We start from the raw sequence: 25,216 nt of genomic DNA on the forward strand, positions 1-25,216 counted from the left end.
TTCCCGACCTTCTTCTTCCCATGGTGCCTTGCGCCTCCCCCCCACCGCCGCCATGAGGAGGCCCGGTCGGTGTCTCCGCCTTTAATGTCCCCAAAGCGTGTCCCCCGTTGTCCCCCGTTGTCCCCCGTTGTCCCCCGTTGTCCCCCGTTGTCCCCCGTTGTCCCCGTTCTCAGCAGAACCGGACGCATCCGCCATGTCCGGTGCAGGCTGGGGGGGGGGTACGGAGTGAGCGGGGACAATGGGGACAATGGGGGGGGGACACGGAGTGAGCGGGGACAATGGGGGGGGACATGGGGACAGTGGGGATGGGGGGGACACGGAGTGAACGGGGACAATGGGGGGGGACATGGGGACAGTGGGGATGGGGGGGACACGGAATGAACGGGGACAGTGGGGACAGTGGGAGGGACATGGGGACAATGGGGATGGGGGGACACGGAATGAACGGGGACAGTGGGGACAGTGAGGGGGACATGGGGACCATGGGGACAGTGGGGGGGACATGGGGACCATGGGGACAGTGGGGGGGACATGGGGACAGTGGGGACAGTGGGGATGGGGGGGACTTGAGGGGGCGAGGTGTGGGGACTTTGTGGGGGACTTGAGGGGGACATTGGGACAGGAAGGTCCGGGTATGGGGGACACGAGGGGACACGGTGGCCATGGGGACGCGGTGGCCGTGGGGATGTGGTGGCTTTGGTGGCCATGGGGACACGGTGGCCATAGGGATGCGGTGGCCATGGGGATGTGGTGGCTTTGGGGACAGTGGTGGCCTTGGTGACAAGGGTGACCATAGGGGACAGGGTTGGCTATAAGGGACACAGTGGCCTTGGTGACACAGTGACCATGGGGATGTGGTGGCCATGGGGACACGGTGGCCATGGGGACACGGTGGCCATGGGGATGGGGTGACCATGGGGACATGGGGACAGAGTGACCATGGGGATGCGGTGACCGTGGGGATGTGGTGGCTTTGGGGACATGGTGACCATGGTGACATAGTGACCATGGGGATGCAGTGACCGTGGGGACATGGGGACCACGGTGATGCGGTGGCCTTGGTGACAGGAGGGGACAGTGGGTGACGGGAGGTGACAATGGGGACATGCACCCTGCAGGCTGCTCCAGAAGCTGCCCCTGGTGGGGCCAGGGGGTGACAATGGAAACAGGGGGTGACAGGAGGTGACAATGGGGCCAGGGGGTGACAATGGGGCCAGGGGGTGACAGGAGGTGACAATGGGGACAGGGAGTGACAATGAGGACAGGGGGTGACAGGAGGTGACAGGAGGTGACAATGGGGACAGGAGGGGCCAGGGGGTGACAGGAGGTGACAGGAGGTGACAATGGGGACAGGAGGTGACAATGAGGACAGGGGGTGACAGGAGGTGACAATGGGGACAGGGGGTGACAGGAGGTGACAGTGGGGACAGGAGGTGACAATGAGGACAGGGGATGACAGGAGGTGACAGGAGGTGACAATGGGGACAGGAGGTGACAATGGGGACAGGAGGTGACAATGGGGACAGGGGGTGACAATGAGGACAGGGGGTGACAGGAGGTGACAATGGGGACAGGGGGTGACAATGGTGACAGGAGGTGACAAGGGGACAGGGGGTGACAGGAGGTGACAATGGGGACAGGAGAGGCCAGGGGGTGACAGGCGGTGACAATGGGGACAATGGGGACAGGTACCCTGCAGGCTGCTCCAGAAGCTGCCCCTGGTGGGGACAGGGGGTGACAATGGAGACAGGGGGTGACAGGAGGTGACAATGGGGACAGGGGGTGACAGGAGGTGACAATGGGGACAGGGGGTGACAGGGGGTGACAATGAGGACAGGGGGTGACAGGAGGTGACAATGGGGACAGGGGGTGACAATGGGGACAGGGGGTGACAATGAGGACAGGGGGTGACAGAAGGTGACAATGGGGACAGGGGGTGACAATGAGGACAGGAGGTGACAATGGGGACAGGGGGTGACAATGAGGACAGGGGGTGACAGGAGGTGACAATGGGGACAGGGGGGGACAGGAGATGACAATGGGGACGGGGGGTGACAGGAGGTGACAATGGGGACAGGAGGTGACAATGGGGACAGGGGGTGACAATGGGGACAGGGGGTGACAGGAGGTGACAATGGGGACAGGGGGTGACAATGGGGACCAGAGGGGACAGGGGGTGACAGGAGGTGACAATGGGGACAGGGGGTGACAATGGGGACCAGAGGGGACAGGGGGTGACAGGAGGTGACAATGGGGACAGGGGGTGACAATGGAGACAGGAGGGGACAGTGGGTGACAGGAGGTGACAAGGGGGACAGGCGGTGACAGGAGGGGACAGGCGGTGACCATGGGGACAGGTACCCTGCAGGCTGCTCCAGAAGCTGTCCCTGGTGGGGACAGGGGGTGACAATGGAGACAGGGGGTGACAGGCGGTGACAATGGGGACAATGGGGACAGGTACCCTGCAGGCTGCTCCAGAAGCTGTCCCTGGTGGGGACAGGGGGTGACACGAGGTGACAGTGGGGACAGGGGGTGACAGGAGGTGACAATGGGGACGGGGTGACAATGGGGACAGGGGGTGACAATGGGGCCAGGGGGTGACAGGAGGTGACAATGGGGACAATGGGGACAGGTACCCTGCAGGCTGCTCCAGAAGCTGTCCCTGGTGGGGACAGGGGGTGACAATGGAGACAGGGGGTGACAGGCGGTGACAATGGGGACAATGGGGACAGGTACCCTGCAGGCTGCTCCAGAAGCTGTCCCTGGTGGGGACAGGGGGTGACACGAGGTGACAGTGGGGACAGGGGGTGACAGGAGGTGACAATGGGGACGGGGTGACAATGGGGACAGGGGGTGACAATGGGGCCAGGGGGTGACAGGAGGTGACAATGGGGACAATGGGGACAGGTACCCTGCAGGCTGCTCCAGAAGCTGTCCCTGGTGGGGACAGGGGGTGACAATGGAGACAGGGGGTGACAGGCGGTGACAATGGGGACAATGGGGACAGGTACCCTGCAGGCTGCTCCAGAAGCTGTCCCTGGTGGGGACAGGGGGTGACACGAGGTGACAGTGGGGACAGGGGGTGACAGGAGGTGACAATGGGGACGGGGTGACAATGGGGACAGGGGGTGACAATGGGGCCAGGGGGTGACAGGAGGTGACAATGGGGACAATGGGGACAGGTACCCTGCAGGCTGCTCCAGAAGCTGTCCCTGGTGGGGACAGGGGGTGACAATGGAGACAGGGGGTGACAGGCGGTGACAATGGGGACAATGGGGACAGGTACCCTGCAGGCTGCTCCAGAAGCTGTCCCTGGTGGGGACAGGGGGTGACACGAGGTGACAGTGGGGACAGGGGGTGACAGGAGGTGACAATGGGGACGGGGTGACAATGGGGACAGGGGGTGACAATGAGGACAGGGGGTGACAGGCGGTGACAATGGGGACAATGGGGACAGGTACCCTGCAGGCTGCTCCAGAAGCTGTCCCTGGTGTTGTCCCCGGTGACGGCTCCGGGTGTCGCGGGGTTGCGCCGGGTGCTGGTGACACTGAGCGCGCGACCCCCGTCCCCAACCCCCGTCACCTCCACCTCCAGCACGTGCCAGTCGGGGACACTGCGGGGACACGGGGGGGACAGTGGGTGACATGGGGGGACACGGGGATGGGACACGGGGGGGACAGTGGGTGACATGGGGGGACACGGGGATGGGACACGGGGTGACACGGGGGGACAGTGGGTGACATGGGGGGACACGGGGATGGGACACGGGGGGGACAGTGGGTGACATGGGGTGACATGGGGATGGGACACGGGGGGGACAGTGGGTGACATGGGGGGACACGGGGATGGGACACAGGGGGGACAGTGGGTGACATGGGGGGACACGGGGATGGGACACGGGGTGACATGGGGGGACAATGGGTGACATGGGGTGACACAGGGTGACACTGGGTGACATGGGGAGACACAGGGTGACATGGGGATGGGACACGGGGTGACAATGGGTGACATGGGGTGACACGGGGATGAGACACGGGGTGACATGGCGTGACAATGGGTGACATGGGGATGGGACACGGGGTGACAATGGGTGACATGGGGTGACATGGGGATGGGACACGGGGTGACGTGGGGTGACACTGGGTGACATTGGGGTGACATGGGGTGACAATGGGTGACATGGGGATGGGACACGGGGGGTGACAATGGGTGACATGGGGTGACAATGGGTGACATTGGGGTGACAATGGGTGACATGGGGTGACATGAGGATGGGACACGGGGTGACGTGGGGTTACACTGGGTGACATTGGGGTGACATGGAATGACAATGGGTGACATGGGGATGGGACACGGGGTGACAATGGGTGACATGGGGTGACATGGGGATGGGACACAGGGAGTGACATGGGGGGACAATGGGTGACATAGGGTGACACAGGGTGACACTGGGTGACATGGGGAGACAATGGGTGACATGGGGAGACACAGGGTGACATGGGGATGGGACACGGGGTGACAATGGGTGACATGGGTTGACAATGGGTGACATGGGGATGGGACACGGGGTGACGTGGGGTGACACTGGGTGACACTGGGGTGACATGGAATGACACTGGGTGACATGGGGTGACAATGGGTGACATGGGGAGACATGGGGTGACACGGGGATGGGACACGGGGTGACACTGGGTGACATGGGGTGACAATGGGTGACATGGGCTGACATGGAGTGACATGGGGTGACAATGGGTGACACAGAGTGACACAAGGTGACATGGGGTGACACAGGGTGACATGGGATTACATGGGGTGACATGAGGTGACACAGGGTAACATAAGGTAACACAGGGTGACAATGGGCGGCATGGGGTGACAATGGGTGACACTGGGTGACATGGGGTGACAATGGGTGACACAGGGTGACATGGGGAGACACTGGGTGACACGAGGTGACACTGGGTGACATGGAGTGACAATGGGTGACATGGAGTGACAATGGGTGACATGAGGAGACATGGGGTGACACAGGGATAGGACACGGGGTGACATGGGGGGACAATGGGTGACATGGGGATGGGACACGGGGTGACAATGGCTGACATGGGGTGACATGAGGATGAGACACAGGGGGTGATGTGGGGTGACATGGAATGACACAGGGTGACATGGGGTGACAATGGGTGACACAAGGTGACACAAGGTGACACAAGGACCATGTCCCACCCCGGCTCGGCCACCAGCCGCGCCCGCACGCCATCGAAGCCGAGCCGCGGGGCCACCATGGCATTGAGGTTATGGGGACACAGGGTGACAATGGGTGACATGGGGTGACACTGGGTGACATGGGGAGACACTGGGTGACACGAGGTGACACTGGGTGACATGGAGTGACAATGGGTGACATGGGGAGACACTGGGTGACACGAGGTGACACTGGGTGACATGCGGAGACATGGGGTGACACAGGGATGAGACACGGGGTGACATGGGGGGACAATGGGTGACATGGGGATGGGACACGGGGTGACAATGGGTGACATGGGGTGACATGAGGATGAGACACAGGGGGTGATGTGGGGTGACATGGAATGACACAGGGTGACATGGGGTGACAATGGGTGACACAGGGTGACACAAGGTGACAGTGGGTGACACAAGGACCATGTCCCACCCCGGCTCGGCCACCAGCCGCGCCCGCACACCATCGAAGCCGAGCCGCGGGGCCACCATGGCATTGAGGTTATGGGGACACAGGGTGACAATGGGTGACATGGGGAGACACTGGGTGACATGGGGAGACACTGGGTGACATGGAGTGACAATGGGTGACATGCGGAGACATGGGGTGACACAGGGATGGGACACGGGGTGACATGGGGGGACAATGGGTGACATGGGGATGGGACACGGGGTGACAATGGCTGACATGGGGTGACATGAGGATGGGACACGGGGTGACGTGGGGTGACATGGAATGACACAGGGTGACATGGGGTGACAATGGGTGACATTGGGTGACACGAGGTGACACAAGGACCATGTCCCACCCCGGCTCGGCCACCAGCCGCGCCCGCACGCCATCGAAGCCGAGCCGTGGGGCCACCATGGCATTGAGGTTATGGGGACACAGGGTGACAATGGGTGACATGGGGAGACACTGGGTGACATGGGGAGACACTGGGTGACACGAGGTGACACTGGGTGACATGGAGTGACAATGGGTGACATGGGGTGATATGAGATGACACAGGATGTCATAGGGTGACAAAGGGTGACACTGGGGTGACACAGGGTGACACATGGTGACACAGAGTGACACGGGATGATGTGAGGTGACACAATGGGTGACATGGAATGACACTGGGTGACACAAGATGACACAGGGTGACATGGAGTGACAATGGGTGACATGGGCTGACATGGAGTGACATGGGGTGACAATGGGTGACACAGAGTGACACAAGGTGACATGGGGTGACACAGGGTGACATGGGATTACATGGGGTGACATGAGGTGACACAGGGTAACACAAGGTAACACAGGGTGACAATGGGTGGCATGGGGTGACAATGGGTGACACTGGGTGACATGGGGAGACACTGGGTGACACGAGGTGACACTGGGTGACATGGAGTGACAATGGGTGACATGGAGTGACAATGGGTGACACGAGGAGACATGGGGTGACACAGGGATGAGACACGGGGTGACATGGGGAGACAATGGGTGACATGGGGATGGGACACGGGGTGACAATGGGTGACATGGGGAGACAATGGGTGACATGGGGTGACATGGAATGACACAGGGTGACATGGGGTGACAATGGGTGACAGAAGGTGACACAAGGTGACACAAGGACCATGTCCCACCCCGGCTCGGCCACCAGCCGCGCCCGCACGCCATCGAAGCCGAGCCGCGGGGCCACCATGGCATTGAGGTTATGGGGACACAGGGTGACACTGGGTGACATTGGGTGACATGGGATGACAATGGGTGACACGGGGTGACAATGGGTGACACGAGGTGACACAAGGACCATGTCCCACCCCGGCTCGGCCACCAACCGCGCCCGCACGCCATTGAAGCCGAGCCGCGGGGCCACCATGGCATTGAGGTTATGGGGACACAGGGTGACAATGGGTGACATGGGGTGACACGAGGTGACACTGGGTGACATGGAGTGACAATGGGTGACATGGGGTGATATGAGATGACACAGGATGTCATAGGGTGACAAAGGGTGACACTGGGGTGACACAGGGTGACACATGGTGACACAGAGTGACACGGGATGATGTGAGGTGACACTGACAATGGGTGACATGGAATGACACTGGGTGACACAAGATGACACAGGGTGACATGGAGTGACAATGGGTGACATGGGCTGACATGGAGTGACATGGGGTGACAATGGGTGACACAGAGTGACACAAGGTGACATGGGGTGACACAGGGTGACATGGGATTACATGGGGTGACATGAGGTGACACAGGGTAACATAAGGTAACACAGGGTGACAATGGGTGACACAGGGTGACATGGGATGACAATGGGTGACACGGGGTGACAATGGGTGACACGAGGTGACACAAGGACCATGTCCCACCCCAGCTCGGCCACCAGCCGCGCCCGCACGCCATCGAAGCCGAGCCGCGGGGCCACCATGGCATTGAGGTTATGGGGACACAGGGTGACAATGGGTGGCATGGGGTGACAATGGGTGACATGGGGAGACACTGGGTGACACGAGGTGACACTGGGTGACATGGAGTGACAATGGGTGACACGAGGTGACACTGGGTGACATGGAGTGACAATGGGTGACATGGGGTGATATGAGATGACACAGGATGTCATAGGGTGACAAAGGGTGACACTGGGGTGACACAGAGTGACACGGGATGATGTGAGGTGACACTGACAATGGGTGACGTGGAATGACACTGGGTGACTCGGGGGTGACACTGGGTGACATGGGATGACACTGGGTGACATGGGGTGACATGGAATGACACAGGGTGACATGGGGTGACAATGGGTGACACAGGGTGACACAAGGTGACAGTGGGTGACACAAGGACCATGTCCCACCCCGGCTCGGCCACCAACCGCGCCCGCACGCCATCGAAGCCGAGCCGCGGGGCCACCATGGCATTGAGGTTATGGGGACACAGGGTGACAATGGGTGACATGGGGTGACATGGGATGACAATGGGTGACACGGGGTGACAATGGGTGACACGAGGTGACACAAGGACCATGTCCCACCCCGGCTCGGCCACCAACCGCGCCCGCACGCCATTGAAGCCGAGCCGCGGGGCCACCATGGCATTGAGGTTATGGGGACACAGGGTGACAATGGGTGACATGGGGTGACACGAGGTGACACTGGGTGACATGGAGTGACAATGGGTGACATGGGGTGATATGAGATGACACAGGATGTCATAGGGTGACAAAGGGTGACACTGGGGTGACACAGGGTGACACATGGTGACACAGAGTGACACGGGATGATGTGAGGTGACACTGACAATGGGTGACATGGAATGACACTGGGTGACACAAGATGACACAGGGTGACATGGAGTGACAATGGGTGACATGGGCTGACATGGGGTGACAATGGGTGACACAGAGTGACACAAGGTGACATGAGGTGACACAGGGTAACATAAGGTAACACAGGGTGACAGTGGGTGGCATGGGGTGACATGGGGTGACAATGGGTGACACAGGGTGACATGGGGAGACACTGGGTGACACGAGGTGACACTGGGTGACATGGAGTGACAATGGGTGACATGGAGTGACAATGGGTGACATGAGGAGACATGGGGTGACACAGGGATGAGACACGGGGTGACATGGGGGGACAATGGGTGACATGGGGATGGGACACGGGGTGACAATGGCTGACATGGGGTGACATGAGGATGGGACATGGGGTGACATGGAATGACACTGGGTGACATGGGGTGACATGGAATGACACAGGGTGACATGGGGTGACAATGGGTGACACGAGGTGACACGAGGTGACACAAGGACCATGTCCCACCCCGGCTCGGCCACCAGCCGCGCCCGCACGCCATCGAAGCCGAGCCGCGGGGCCACCATGGCATTGAGGTTATGGGGACACAGGGTGACAATGGGTGACATGGGGTGACAATGGGTGACACAGGGTGACATAGGGTGACACAAGGTGACACAAGGACCATGTCCCACCCCGGCTCGGCCACCAACCGCGCCCGCATGCCATCGAAGCCGAGCCGCGGGGCCACCATGGCATTGAGGTTCTGGGGACACAGGGTGACAATGGGTGACATGGGGTGACATGGAATGACACAGGGTGACATGGGGTGACATGGGGTGACAATGGGTGACACAAGGTGACACAAGGACCATGTCCCACCCCGGCTCGGCCACCAGCCGGGCCCGCACGCCATCGAAGCCGAGCCGCGGGGCGGCCATGGCATTGAGGTTATGGGGACACAGGGTGACAATGGGTGACATTGGGTGACATGGGATGACAATGGGTGACACAGGGTGACAATGGGTGACACGAGGTGACACAAGGACCATGTCCCACCCCGGCTCGGCCACCAGCCGCGCCCGCACGCCATCGAAGCCGAGCCGCGGGGCCACCATGGCATTGAGGTTATGGGGACACAGGGTGACAATGGGTGACACGGGGTGACAATGGGTGACACGAGGTGACACAAGGACCATGTCCCACCCCGGCTCGGCCACCAGCCGCGCCCGCACGCCATCGAAGCCGAGCCGCGGGGCGGCCATGGCATTGAGGTTATGGGGACACAGGGTGACACTGGGTGACATTGGGTGACACGGGGTGACAATGGGTGACACGGGGTGACAATGGGTGACACAAGGTGACACAAGGACCATGTCCCACCCCGGCTCGGCCACCAGCCGCGCCCGCACGCCATCGAAGCCGAGCCGCGGGGCCACCATGGCATTGAGGTTATGGGGACACAGGGTGACAATGGGTGACATGGGGTGACACGAGGTGACACTGGGTGACATGGAGTGACAATGGGTGACATGGGGTGATATGAGATGACACAGGATGTCATAGGGTGACAAAGGGTGACACTGGGGTGACACAGGGTGACACATGGTGACACAGAGTGACACGGGATGATGTGAGGTGACACTGACAATGGGTGACATGGAATGACACTGGGTAACACAAGATGACACAGGGTGACATGGAGTGACAATGGGTGACATGGGCTGACATGGAGTGACATGGGGTGACAATGGGTGACACAGAGTGACACAAGGTGACATGGGGTGACACAGGGTGACATGGGATTACATGGGGTGACATGAGGTGACACAGGGTAACATAAGGTAACACAGGGTGACAATGGGTGACACAGGGTGACATGGGGTGACAATGGGTGACACAGGGTGACACAAGGTGACACGAGGTGACACAAGGACCATGTCCCACCCCGGCTCGGCCACCAGCCGCGCCCGCACGCCATCGAAGCCGAGCCGCGGGGCCACCATGGCATTGAGGTTATGGGGACACAGGGTGACACTGGGTGACATTGGGTGACATGGGATGACAATGGGTGACACGGGGTGACAATGGGTGACACGAGGTGACACAAGGACCATGTCCCACCCCGGCTCGGCCACCAGCCGGGCCCGCACGCCATCGAAGCCGAGCCGCGGGGCGGCCATGGCCGCGGCCGCCATGGCGTTGACGTTCTGGGGACACAGGGGACAGAGCGGGCGCAGGGGCCCCTCGTACAGCACCGCCCGCGTCCCCGAGGCCACCGCGCCCGCCAGGCGCTCCCGCAGCCACCCCCCCGCGCGCAGGGACGCCGGGGACAGCGTCAGCGTCACCGACAGCGCCTGCGGGCACGGGGACAGCGGGGGGACGTGAGCCACATGGCCCCGTATCACCCTGGCCCCATTGCCCCCATTGCCCCCATTGTCCCCATGTCCCCCTGTCCCCATATCCCCCTGTCCCCATTAACCCCTGTCCCCATATCGCCATTGCCCCCATCATCCTCATGTCCCCATTGTCCCCATTGTCCCCATATCCCTGTCCCCATATCCCTATGTCCCCATTGCCCTCATTGCCCCCATTGCCCCATTGCCCCCATTGTCCCCATTATCCCCATGTGCCCATATCCCCATGTCCCCATATCCCCATTGTCCCCATGTCCCCCGTTCCCATGTCCCCCATTGTCCCCATTGTCCCCATATCCCCCTGTCCCCATATCCCCATTGTCCCCATATCCCCATTGCCCCCATTATCCCCATGTCCCCCTGTCCCCATATCCCCATTGCCCCCATTATCCCCATGTCCCCCTGTCCCCATATCCCCCTGTCCCCATATCCCCATTGTCCCCATATCCCCATTGCCCCCATTATCCCCATATCCCCATTGTCCCCATGTCCCCCGTCCCCATGTCCCCCTGTCCCCATATCCCCATTATCCCCATTGTCCCTATTGTCCCCATGTCCCCCTGTCCCCATAGCCGCATTGTCCCCATATCCCATTGTCCCCATTGCCCTCATTGCCCCCATTGCCCCATTGTCCCCATTGCCCCATTGTCCCAATTGCCCCATTGTCCCCATTGCCCCCATTGTCCCCATGTCCCCATTGTCCCCATTGTCCCCATGTCCCCCGTCCCCATGTCCCCCTGTCCCCATATCCCCATTGTCCCCATATCGCCATTGCCCCCATCATCCTCATGTCCCCATTGTCCCCATTGTCCCCATATCCCTGTCCCCATTGCCCCCATTGCCCCATTGTCCCAATTGCCCCATTGTCCCCACTGTCCCCATTATCCCCATTGCCCCATTATCCCCATTGTCCCCATTGCCCCCATTGTCCCCATGTCCTCATTATCCCCAATGTCCCCATATCCCATTGTCCCCATTGCCCCCATTGCCCCATTGTCCCCATTGCCCCCATTGCCCCCATTGACCCCATGGTCCCCATTGTCCCCATGTCCCCATTGCCCCCACTATCCCCATAGTTCCCATTGCCCCCATTATCCCCATATCCCCATTGTCCCCATTGTCCCCATGTCCTCATTATCCCCAATGTCCCCATTGCCCCCAATTGCCCCCCATTGCGCCATCGTCCCCATTGTCCCCATGTCCCCATTACCCCCATCGTCCCCATTGTCCCCATGTCCCCATTACCCCCATTGTCCCCATTACCCCCATTGCCCTCATTGCCTCCATTGCCCCATTGTCCCAATTGCCCCATTGCCCCCATTGTCCCCATTGTCCCCATTGCCCCATTGTCCCCACTGTCCCCATTATCCCCATTGTCCCCATTGCCCCATTGTCCCCACTGTCCCCATTGTCCCCATTGTCCCCATTGTCCCCATGTCCTCATTATCCCCAATGTCCCCATATCCCATTGTCCCCATTGCCCCCATTGCCCCATTGTCCCCATTGCCCCCATTGACCCCATGGTCCCCATTGTCCCCATGTCCCCATTGCCCCCACTATCCCCATAGTTCCCATTGCCCCCATTATCCCCATATCCCCATTGTCCCCATTGTCCCCATGTCCTCATTATCCCCAATGTCCCCATTGCCCCCAATTGCCCCCCATTGCCCCATCGTCCCCATTGTCCCCATGTCCCCATTACCCCCATCGTCCCCATTGTCCCCATGTCCCCATTACCCCCATTGTCACCATTGCCCCCATTGCCCTCATTGCCTCCATTGCCCCATTGTCCCCATTGCCCCATTGTCCCCATTGCCCCCATTGTCCCCATTGCCCCATTGTCCCCATTGTCCCCATTGTCCCCGTATCCCTATGTCCCCATTGCCCCCATTGTCCCCATTGCCCCCATTGCCCCATTGTCCCCACTGTCCCCATTGCCCCCATTGCCCCCTTGTCCCCATTACCCCCATTAGACCCCATTGCCCCCAATGTCCCCATTGCCCCCATCGCCCCCATTGCCCCCAATGTCCCCATTACCCCCATTGTCCCCATGTCCCAATTACCCCCATTGTCCCCATTGTCCCCCATTGTCCCCATTGCCCTCATTGCCCCCATTGTCCCCATTACCCCCATTGACCCCAATGTCCCCATTGCCCCCATTGCCCCATTGTCCCCATTACCCCCATTGACCCCATTGCCCCCATCGCCCCCATTGTCCCCATTGCCCCCAATGTCCCCATCGCCCCCATTGTCCCCATTGCCCCCATTACCCCCATCACCCCCATTGCCCCCAATGTCCCCATTGACCCCACTGCCCCCATTGTCCCCATTGCCCCCATTGCCCCCATTGCCCCCATTGCCCCCATCACCCCCATCGCCCCCAGTGCCCCCATTACCCCCATTGTCCCCTTGTCACCTGCAGGGTCCCCGCCCTGTCCATCCTCTCGATGTCCTCGCAGCCCCACAGCGCCCCCCGGGGGATGTAGAGCGTGTGGCCCCCCCGCTCCGCCGCCCCCTGCAGGCGCCGCAGCGTCTCCGGGTCCGCCAGCGCCGACGGGGACCCCAGCTGGGACGGGGATGTCCCCAGGGTCACCAGTGGGGACAGGGACACCCCAGTGTCACCAATGGGGACAGGGACAGTGACACCAATGGGGACAGGGACACCCCAGTGTCCCCAGTGGGGACAGGGACAGTGACACCAATGGGGACAGGGACACCCCAGTGTCCCCAATGGGGACAGGGCTCAGCTGCCCTGTCCTTGTGTCCCCAGCCCCCATGTCCCCTCCACCCCCATGGTCCCCAATGTCCCCACAGTCCCCCTCATCCTGTCCCCACTGTCCCCAAACTCCCACCTGTCCCCATGTCCCCATATCCCCCATCCCCATATCCCCATGTCCCCCTGTCCCCATGTCCCATATCCCCATGTCCCCATGTCCCCTGTCCCCATGTCCCATGTCCCCATGTCCCATATCCCCCTGTCCCCATGTCCCCCTGTCCCCATACCCCCATGCCCCATGTCCCATGTCCCCATGTCCCTCCCATGTCCCCATAGCTCCATATCCCCACATCCCCCTGTCCCCATGTCCCCTGTCCCCATGTCCCCTGGCCCCATATCCCCATGTCCCATGTCCCCATGTCCCCTGTCCCCCTGTCCCCATATCCCCATGTCCCCATGTCCCATATCCTCATGTCCCATGTCCCCCTGTCCCCATGTCCCATGTCCCCATGTCCCCATGTCCAATATCCCCGCATCCCCCTGTCCCCATATCCCCATATCCTCATGTCCCCATATCCCCCTGTCCCCCTGTCCCCATACCCCCATGCCCCATGTCCCATATCCCCCTGTCCCCATTGTCCCCATGTCCCCTCATCCAATGTCCCCCTGTCCCATATCCCCATATCCTCATGTCCCATATCCCCCTGTCCCCACATCCCCCTGTCCCCTGTCCCCTGTCCCCTGTCCCCACCATCAGATCCGCATGTGTCAGGATTTCTTCTCCGTGCTCTTGGGCCACCGAGGGATGGGAAACCTCGACCACCAACTGCACCCCCCTGGACAGACGGACAGGGGACAGGGGGACATGGGACAGGGGGACGTGGGACAGGGGGACATGGGACAGGGGGATGTGGGGACATGGGACAGGGGGATATGGGACAGGGGGATGTGGGGACAGGGGACAGGGGGACAGAGGTGACGGGGTGACACAGCGACATATGACACAGGTGACACGTGACACGGGTGACACGGGTGACACGTGATATGGGTGACACAGTGACATAGGTGACACGTGACACAGGTGACATAGGTGACACAGTGACACGTGATATGGGTGACACGTGACACACGTGACCCAGGTGACACGGGTGACACAATGACACATGACACGGGTGACACGTGACACAGGTGACACGGGTGACACAGTGACACATGACACGGGTGACACGTGACATGGGTGACACAGTGACACGGGTGACACAAGTGACACGTGACTCGGGGGACAAAGTGACACGTGACACGGGTGACACGTGACACGGGTGACACAGCTGACACGGGTGACACGTGACATGGGTGACACAGTGACATGGGTGACAGGTGACACGGGTGACACGTGATATGGGTGACATGGGTGACACAGTGACACAGATGACACGGGTGACACAGTGACACGTGACTCGGGGGACAAAGTGACACGTGACACGGGTGACACATGACACACGTGACATGGGTGACACGTGACCCAGGTGACACGGGTGACACAGTGACACATGACACGGGTGACACGTGACACGGGTGACATAGGTGACACGTGACACGGGTGACACGCGTGACACAGTGACACGTGACTCGGGGGACAAAGTGAAACGCGACACGGGTGACACGTGACACAGGTGACATAGGTGACACGTGACACTGGTGACACGGGTGACACCGTGACACATGACACGGGTGACACGTGACACAGGTGACACGGGTGACACAGGTGACACGTGACTCGGGGGACAAAGTGACACGTGACACGGGTGACACGTGACACAGGTGACACAGGTGACACATGACACAGTGACACGTGACATGGGTGACATGTGACCCAGGTGCCACAGTGCCACATGACACCGGTGACACGTGACACACGGGTGACCCAATGACACGTGACCCGGGTGACACGTGACTCGGGTGACACAGGTGACTCGGGCGCCACGTGACACAGGTGACATGGGTGACACACTGACACGTGACTCGGGAGCCACGTGACGCGGGCGCTCACGTGCTCGCCAGGTCGCGCAGGTCCCACAGGGGGAGGGGCGGGGGGAGGGGCCGCTCGGGCCCCCCCCTCCTCCACACGAAGCCCAGGGAGAACCCGCAGGGGGCGCCCTCGGCCAAGAGCCGGGCGGCCAGGAACTGCCCTGGGGACCATAGAGAGGGACCGTGGGGACCATAGAGAGGGACCGTGGGGACCATAGAGAGAGAGGGACCGTGGGGACCATAGAGAGGGACCGTGGGGACCATAGAGAGAGAGGGACCGTGGGGACCATAGAGACACCAGAGAGAAACCAGACAGACACCAGAGACACCATAGAGACCATAGAGACCCATCGAGAGACCAGAGAGACCATAGAAAGACCATAGAGACACCATAGAGACCCCATAGACACCCACAGACACCCCATCGGACCCATAGAGACCCCATAGACACCCCATAGACACCCCATAGAGACCCATAGACACCCCATGGAGACCCCATAGACACCCCATAGAGACCCCATGGGACCCATAGAGACCCATAGACACCCCATAGCGACCCATAGCGACCCATAGACACCCCATAGAGACCCCATAGAAACCCATAGACACCCCATAGAGACCCATAGAGACCCATAGAGACCCATAGACTCCCCATAGCGACCCATAGACAACCCATAGAGACCCCATAGAAACCCACAGACACCCCATAGAGACCCATAGAGACCTATAGACTCCCCATAGCCACCCATAGACACCCCATGGAGACCCATAGACACCCCATAGACACCCCATAGAGACCCCATAGAAACCCATAGAGACCCATAGACACCCCATAGCGACCCATAGACACCCCATAGAGACCCATAGAGACCCATAGAGACCCCATAGACACCCCATAGAGACCCATAGAGACCCATAGACACCCCATAGACACCCCATAGCGACCCATAGACACCCCATGGAGACCCCATAGAGACCCATAGACACCCCATAGAGACCCCATAGAAACCCATAGAGACCCATAGACTCCCCATAGCGACCCATAGACACCCCATAGAGACCCCATGGGACCCATAGAGACCCATAGACACCCCATAGCGACCCATAGACACCCCATAGAGACCCCATAGAAAGCCATAGACACCCCATAGAGACCCATAGAGACCCATAGACTCCCCATAGCGACCCATAGACACCCCATAGAGACCCATAGACACCCCATAGACACCCCATAGAGACCCCATAGAAACCCATAGAGACCCATAGACACCCCATAGAGACCCATAGAGACCCATAGAGACCCCATAGACACCCCATAGAGACCCATAGAGACCCATAGAGACCCCATAGACACCCCATAGCGACCAATAGACACCCCATGGAGACCCCATAGAGATGCATAGACACCCTATAGAGACCCCATAGAAACCCATAGAGACCCATAGACTCCCCATAGCGACCCATAGACACCCCATAGAGACCCCATGGGACCCATAGAGACCCATAGACACCCCATAGCGACCCATAGCGACCCATAGACACCCCATAGAGACCCCATAGAAACCCATAGACACCCCATAGAGAGCCATAGACTCCCCATAGCGACCCATAGACAACCCATAGAGACCCCATAGAAACCCACAGACACCCCATAGAGACTCATAGAGACCCGTAGACACCCCATAGAGACCCATAGAGACCCATAGAGACCCATAGACACCCCATAGTGACCCATAGACACCCCATAGCGACCCATAGACACCCCATGGAGACCCATAGACACCCCATAGAGACCCATAGACACCCCATAGAGACCCATAGAGACCCCATAGAGACCCCATAGACACCCCATAGAGACTCATAGAGACCCATAGACACCCCATAGAGACCCATGGAGACCCATAGACACCCCATAGCGACCCATAGACACCCCATAGAGACCCCATAGAGACCCATAGAGACCCACAGACACCCCATAGAGACCCATAGACACCCCATAGCGACCCATAGACACCCCATAGAGACCCATAGAGACCCACAGACACCCCATAGAGACCCATAGACACCCCATAGCGACCCATAGAGACCCATAGAGACCCACAGACACCCCATAGCCCCCACTGCCCCATACCCAGGCGTCCGTAGCCCAGGATCCCCACTCGGCGGCAGCGCGGAGCCCCCGACCCCTCCATGGCCTGGGGGGCAGTGAGAGCTGACCCACAAGTGACCAGAACTGACCCACAAGTGACCAGAACTGACCCACAAGTGACCAGAACTGACCCATCACTGACCCACGGCTGCCCCATCAGTGACCAGAACTGACCCACGGCTGCCCCATAACTGACCTAGAACTGACCCACAGCTGACCCATAAGTGACCCACGGCTGACCTATAAGTGACCATAACTGACCCATAACTGACCAGAACTGACCCATAACTGACCCATGGCTGCCCCATAAGTGACCAGAACTGACCCACAACTGACCCACGGCTGCCCCCTAACTGACCATAACTGACCCATAAGTGATCAGAACGGGCCCTTAACTGACCCACGGCTGCCCCATAAGTGACCAGACCTGACCCACGGCTGCCCCATAAGTGACCAGACCTGACCCACGGCTGCCCCATAAGTGACCAGAACTGACCCACGGCTGCCCCATAACTGACCAATGGCTGCCCCATAACTGACCTAGAACTGACCCGCAGCTGACCCATAAGTGACCCACAGCTGACCCACAGCTGCCCCATAAGTGACCATAACTGACCCATAAGTGATCAGAACTGACCCATCATTGACCCACGGCTGCCCCATAAGTGACCAGAACTGACCCATAACTGACCCACAGCTGCCCCATAAGTGACCAGAACTGACCCACGGCTGCCCCATAAGTGACCAATGGCTGCCCCATAACTGACCTAGAACTGACCCACAGCTGACCCATAAGTGACCAGAACTGACCCACAACTGACCCACGGCTGCCCCATAAGTGACCAGAACTGACCCACGGCTGCCCCATAACTGACCTAGAACTGACCCACAGCTGACCTATAAGTGACCCACGGCTGCCCCATAAGTGACCAGAACTGCCCCATAAGTGACCAGAACTGACCCATAACAACCCACGGCCGCCCCATAAGTGACCAGAGCTGACCCACGGCTGCCCCATAAGTGACCAGAACTGACCCACGGCCGCCCCATAAGTGACCAGAGCTGCCCCATAACCCCCCCCCCCACCCCATAACCGCCCCCCCCCCCGTTCCCCCCCGGGCCCCACCGCCCCCTCCCCACCTCCGCTCCCGCCGCTCCGGACTTTGCCCCCCCCCCCCCACCCCCCCCCGTTAATGTTCAACCCGGACGCCTGGGTCCCTTTTGGGGGAGGGGCCCGGACGCCTGGGTCCTTTATTGGAAGCTGGGGCCCGAACGCCTGGGTCCCTTCTTTAGGGGAAGGGGGGTCCCGGACGCCTGGGTCCCCCATTGGGAGGCGGGGCCCGAACGCCTGGGTCCCTTTTTGGGGTCTCCCGGACGCCTGGGTCCCTTTTTGGGGCCTCCCGGACGCCTGGGTCCATTTTGGGGTCTCCCGGACGCCTGGGTCCCTTTTTGGGGCCTCCCGGACGCCTGGGTCCATTTTGGGGTCTCCCGGACGCCTGGGTCCCTTTTTGGGGCCTCCCGGACGCCTGGGTCCCTTTTTGGGGTCTCCCGGACGCCTGGGTCCCTTCTATTGATGAATCAGGGGTTCAGCTCCCGAACGCCTGGGTCCCTTTTGGGGTCTCCCGGACGCCTGGGTCCCTTTTTGGGGTCTCCCGGACGCCTGGGTCCCTTTTTGGGGTCTCCCGGACGCCTGGGTCCCCCATTGGGGTCTCCCGGACGCCTGGGTCCATTTTGGGGTCTCCCGGACGCCTGGGTCCCTTTTTGGGGTCTCCCGGACGCCTGGGTCCCTTTTTGGGGTCTCCCGGACGCCTGGGTCCCTTCTATTGGTGAATCAGGGGTTCAGCCCCCGGACGCCTGGGTCCCTTTTTGGGGCCTCCCGGACGCCTGGGTCCCTTTTTGGGGTCTCCCGGACGCCTGGGTCCCTTCTATTGGTGAATCAGGGGTTCAGCTCCCGAACGCCTGGGTCCCTTTTGGGGTCTCCCGGACGCCTGGGTCCCTTTTTGGGGTCTCCCGGACGCCTGGGTCCCTTTTTGGGGTCTCCCGGACGCCTGGGTCCCCCATTGGGGTCTCCCGGACGCCTGGGTCCATTTTGGGGTCTCCCGGACGCCTGGGTCCCTTTTTGGGGTCTCCCGGACGCCTGGGTCCCTTTTTGGGGTCTCCCGGACGCCTGGGTCCCTTCTATTGGTGAATCAGGGGTTCAGCCCCCGGACGCCTGGGTCCCTTTTTGGGGCCTCCCGGACGCCTGGGTCCCTTTTTGGGGTCTCCCGGACGCCTGGGTCCCTTTTTGTGGCCTCCCGGACGCCTGGGTCCCTTTTTGGGGTCTCCGGACGCCTGGGTCCCTTTTTTTGAGGGGGGGGGGCGGGGCCCGAACGCCTGGGTCCCATCGCCAGGCGCCGTTGCCATGGTGAGCGCTTCCCCCTCCCCCCCCCCCCCCCCCGTTTCCATGGCAACCGCCGCACTGCCCCTCCCCCCCCCCCCCGCCTCCCCTCCCCCCCTCCCCCCGCAGCGTTACCGGGGCAACCGGGACCGTTCCCATGGCAACCGGCAGCGCCAAGGGGACCCAGGCGTCCGGGAGACCCCAAAAAGGGACCCAGGCGTCCGGGAGACCCCAAAAAGGGACCCAGGCGTCCGGGAGACCCCAAAAGGGACCCAGGCGTCCGGGGGCTGAACCCCTGATTCACCAATAGAAGGGACCCAGGCGTCCGGGAGACCCCAAAAAGGGACCCAGGCGTTCGGGAGACCCCAAAAAGGGACCCAGGCGTCCGGGAGACCCCAAAAGGGACCCAGGCGTCCGGGAGGCCCCAAAAAGGGACCCAGGCGTCCGGGGGCTGAACCCCTGATTCACCAATAGAAGGGACCCAGGCGTCCGGGAGACCCCAAAAGGGACCCAGGCGTCCGGGAGACCCCAAAATGGACCCAGGCGTCCGGGAGACCCCAAAAAGGGACCCAGGCGTCCGGGAGGCCCCAAAAAGGACCCAGGCGTCCGGGAGACCCCAAAATGGACCCAGGCGTCCGGGAGACCCCAAAAAGGGACCCAGGCGTCCGGGAGACCCCAAAAAGGGACCCAGGCGTCCGGGGGCTGAACCTCTGATTCACCAATAGAAGGGACCCAGGCGTCCGGGAGACCCCAAAAAGGGACCCAGGCGTCCGGGAGACCCCAAAAAGGGACCCAGGCGTCCGGGGGCTGAACCCCTGATTCATCAATAGAAGGGACCCAGGCGTCCGGGAGACCCCAAAAAGGGACCCAGGCGTCCGGGAGACCCCAAAAAGGGACCCAGGCGTCCGGGAGACCCCAAAAAAGGGACCCAGGCGTCCGGGAGGCCCCAAAAGGGACCCAGGCGTCCGGGGGCTGAACCCCTGATTCACCAATAGAAGGGACCCAGGCGTCCGGGAGACCCCAAAAAGGGACCCAGGCGTTCGGGAGACCCCAAAAAGGGACCCAGGCGTCCGGGAACATGGAGTCTCGTCATTCTCACCCAGAACCCCCCATTTCCCCCTGGAGCTGCTCCCATGACTTCATCCCATGTCCGTCTGTCCATCCGGGGCTGTGATGTCCATGGCGGGGTCTCCCAGGAACCAATGGGGGGGTCCAGATCACCTCAGGGCTCAAAATGGCGCCAAAATCACCTCAGAAAATGGCGCCAAAATCACCTCAGGGCTCAAAATGGCGCCGGAATCACCTCAGGGTCAAAATGGCGCCAAAATCACCTCAGGGCTCAAAATGGCGCCAAAATCACCTCAGGGCTCAAAATGGCGCCTGAATCACCTCAGGGCTCAAAATGGCGCCAAAATCACCTCAGGGATCAAAATGGCGCCAAAATCACCTCAGGGTCAAAATGGCGCCAAAATCACCTCAGGGATCAAAATGGTGCCAGAATCACCTCAGGGTCAAAATGGCGCCAAAATCACCTCAGGGTTCAAAATGGCGCCAGAATCACCTCAGGGCTCAAAATGGCGCCAGAATCACCTCAGGGATCAAAATGGCGCCAAAATCACATCAGGGTCAAAATGGCGCCAAAATCACCTCAGGGTCAAAATGGCGCCAGAATCACCTCAGGGATCAAAATGGCGCCAGAATCACCTCAGGGTTCAAAATGGCGCCAGAATCACCTCAGGGATCAAAATGGCGCCAGAATCACCTCAGGGATCAAAATGGCGCCAGAATCACCTCAGGGATCAAAATGGCGCCAGAATCACCTCAGGGCTCAAAATGGCGCCAGAATCACCTCAGGGATCAAAATGGCGCCAGAATCACCTCAGGGGTCAAAATGGCGCCAGAATCACCTCAGGGTCAAAATGGCGCCAAAATCACCTCAGGGCTCAAAATGGCCCCAAAATCACCTCAGAGCTCAAAATGGCGCCAAAATCACCTCAGGGCTCAAAATGGCGCCAGAATCACCTCAGAGCTCAAAATGGCGCCAAAATCACCTCAGAGCTCAAAATGGCGCCAAAATCACCTCAGGGTCAAAATGGCGCCAGAATCACCTCAGGGCTCAAAATGGCGCCAAAATCACCTCAGGGGTCAAAATGGCGCCAGAATCACCTCAGGGCTCAAAATGGCGCCAGAATCACCTCAGGGCTCAAAATGGCGCCAAAATCACCTCAGGGCTCAAAATGGCGCCGGAATCACCTCAGGGTCAAAATGGCGCCAGAATCACCTCAGGGGTCAAAATGGCGCCAGAATCACCTCAGGGATCAAAATGGCGCCAGAATCACCTCAGGGCTCAAAATGGCGCCAGAATCACCTCAGGGATCAAAATGGCGCCAGAATCACCTCAGGGATCAAAATGGCGCCAGAATCACCTCAGGGCTCAAAATGGCGCCAGAATCACCTCAGGGATCAAAATGGCGCCAGAATCACCTCAGGGGTCAAAATGGCGCCAGAATCACCTCAGGGTCAAAATGGCGCCAAAATCACCTCAGGGCTCAAAATGGCCCCAAAATCACCTCAGAGCTCAAAATGGCGCCAAAATCACCTCAGGGCTCAAAATGGCGCCAGAATCACCTCAGAGCTCAAAATGGCGCCAAAATCACCTCAGAGCTCAAAATGGCGCCAAAATCACCTCAGGGTCAAAATGGCGCCAGAATCACCTCAGGGCTCAAAATGGCGCCAAAATCACCTCAGGGGTCAAAATGGCGCCAGAATCACCTCAGGGCTCAAAATGGCGCCAGAATCACCTCAGGGCTCAAAATGGCGCCAAAATCACCTCAGGGCTCAAAATGGCGCCGGAATCACCTCAGGGTCAAAATGGCGCCAAAATCACCTCAGGGAGAAAATGGCGCCAAAATCACCTCAGGGCTCAAAATGGCGCCAAAATCACCTCAGGGTTCAAAATGGCGCCAAAATCACCTCAGGGCTCAAAATGGCACCAGAATCACCTCAGGGCTCAAAATGGCGCCAAAATCACCTCAGGGCTCAAAATGGCGCCAAAACCACCTCAGAAATTGGCGCCAAAACCACCTCAGGCGACCAAAACGGCGCCAAAACTACGCCCGCCCCTCCCCCCCCGTCACGTGCTCCCGTCGGGGGTTGGAAACCCCGTGATGGATTTTTATTAAAATAGGAAAGTGTCGGCGGCTCCGATTAAAAAATCCCCCCCTCCCCCACCCTCCCCTTGCCCCCCATCCCCCACCCCTGGGGACCCGGGCGGGGGAGGGGCCGGGGGGGGGGGGGGGAGGGGCGGGGGAGGCAGCGCGGGGCGGGGGGGAGGGGAGGGCACGAGGGGCCTGGAGCACGAGTGAGCTCGTCCTTGCACGAGTGAGTCCTTGCACAAGGCCTTGTTGCACAAGTGAGTCCATCCTTGCACAACTGTGTCCTCACACGAGGCCTTTGTTGCATGAGTGAGTCCATTTTTGCACAAGTGAGCTCGTCCTTGCACGACTGAGTCCTCACACGAGGCCTTGTTGCACAAGTGAGTCCATCTTTGCACGACTGAGTCCTTGCACGAGGCCTTTGTTGCACAAGTGAGTTCATCCTTGCACAAGTGAGCTCGTCCTCACACGAGGCCTTTGTTGCACGACTGAGTCCGTCCTTGCACAAGTGAGCTCGTCCTTGCACAAGTGAGCTCGACCTTGCACAAGCGAGCTCGACCTTGCACGACTGAGTCCTTGCACGAGGCCTTGTTGCACGAGTGAGTCCATTTTTGCACAACTGAGTCCTTGCACGAGGCCTTGTTGCACAAGTGAGCTCGACCTTGCACAAGTGAGCTCGACCTTGCACAAGTGAGCTCGTCCTTGCACAAGCGAGCTCGTCCTTGCACGACTGAGTCCTTGCACGAGGCCTTTGTTGCACGACTGAGTCCGTCCTTGCACAAGTGAGTCCGTCCTTGCACAAGCGAGCCCGTGCTTGCACGACTGAGTCCTCGCACGAGGCCTTTGTTGCACAAGTGAGTCCATCTTTGCACAAGTGAGTCCTTGCACGAGGCCTTTGTTGCACAAGTGAGTTCGTCCTTGCACAAGTGAGCTCGTCCTCACACGAGGCCTTTGTTGCACGACTGAGTCCGTCCTTGCACAACTGAGTCCTTGCATGAGGCCTTTGTTGCACAAGTGAGTTCGTCCTTGCACGACTGAGCTCGTCCTTGCACAAGTGAGTCCGTCCTTGCACAACTGAGTCCTTGCACGAGGCCTTTGTTGCACGAGTGAGTCCATTTTTGCACAAGTGAGTCCGTCCTTGCACAAGCGAGCTCGTCCTTGCACGACTGAGTCCTTGCACGAGGCCTTTGTTGCACAAGTGAGTCCATTTTTGCACAACTGAGTCCGTCCTTGCACAAGTGAGCCCGTGCTTGCACGACTGAGTCCTCGCACGAGGCCTTTGTTGCACGAGTGAGCTCGTCCTTGCACAAGTGAGCTCGTCCTCGCACGAGGCCTTGTTGCACAAGTGAGTCCATCTTTGCACAACTGTGTCCTCGCACGAGGCCCTTGTTGCACGAGTGAGTCCATTTTTGCACAAGTGAGCCTGTCCTTGCACAAGTGAGCTCGTCCTTGCACGACTGAGTCCTCGCACGAGGCCTTTGTTGCACAAGTGAGTCCATTTTTGCACAAGTGAGTCTGTCCTTGCACAAGTGAGCTCGTCCTTGCACGACTGAGTCCTTGCACAAGTCCTTTGTTGCACGAGTCCTTCCTTGCACGCCGTGCGTTGCACGAGGATTGTGTTGCACACTGTGCATTGCACGAGTCCTTCCTTTCACGGTGTGCGTTGCACAAGTCTCTCCTTGCACCCCATGCATTGCACAAGTCTCGTGTTGCACGCCGTGCGTTGCACAAGTCCTTCCTTGCACGCCGTGCATTGCACAAGTCCTTCATTGGCCACCGTGCATTGCACGAGTCCTGTGTTGCACACTGTGCATTGCACAAGTCTCTCCT

The 25,216-nt window shown here is 60.0% G+C and overlaps 1 protein-coding gene across 1 annotated transcript; it reads right to left on the minus strand.

The window, feature by feature from the left end:
- Positions 1 to 118: 118 nt before the first annotated feature.
- Positions 119 to 19,042, minus strand: ASPDH (aspartate dehydrogenase domain containing). The gene is made up of 8 exons (XM_065859656.2): positions 18,995 to 19,042; positions 17,837 to 17,900; positions 15,728 to 15,866; positions 14,429 to 14,513; positions 13,378 to 13,527; positions 10,669 to 10,901; positions 3,462 to 3,613; positions 119 to 207 (listed from the first exon to the last, which is right to left on the minus strand). The coding sequence occupies exons 2-8, from the start codon at positions 17,895 to 17,897 to the stop codon at positions 170 to 172; spliced, it is 858 nt and encodes a 285-aa protein (XP_065715728.1). The 5' UTR covers positions 17,898 to 17,900; positions 18,995 to 19,042; the 3' UTR covers positions 119 to 169.
- Between the last annotated feature and the right edge of the window lie 6,174 nt (positions 19,043 to 25,216).

The sequence above is a fragment of the Patagioenas fasciata genome, chromosome 35, assembly GCF_037038585.1.
Source record: "Patagioenas fasciata isolate bPatFas1 chromosome 35, bPatFas1.hap1, whole genome shotgun sequence".
Lineage (NCBI taxonomy): Eukaryota > Metazoa > Chordata > Aves > Columbiformes > Columbidae > Patagioenas > Patagioenas fasciata.

Coding starts and splice junctions, on each gene's coding strand:
- ASPDH (XM_065859656.2), bottom strand. CDS start 17,897: ATGGAGGGGTCGGGGGCTCCGCGCTGCCGCCGAGTGGGGATCCTGGGC. Junction 15,867..17,836: donor CCTGGGCTACGGACGCCTGG/GTATGGGGCAGT, acceptor TATGGTCCCCAG/GGCAGTTCCTGGCCGCCCGG. Junction 3,614..10,668: donor CGGCTGGTGGCCGAGCCGGG/GTGGGACATGGT, acceptor GTGTCCCCGCAG/TGTCCCCGACTGGCACGTGC.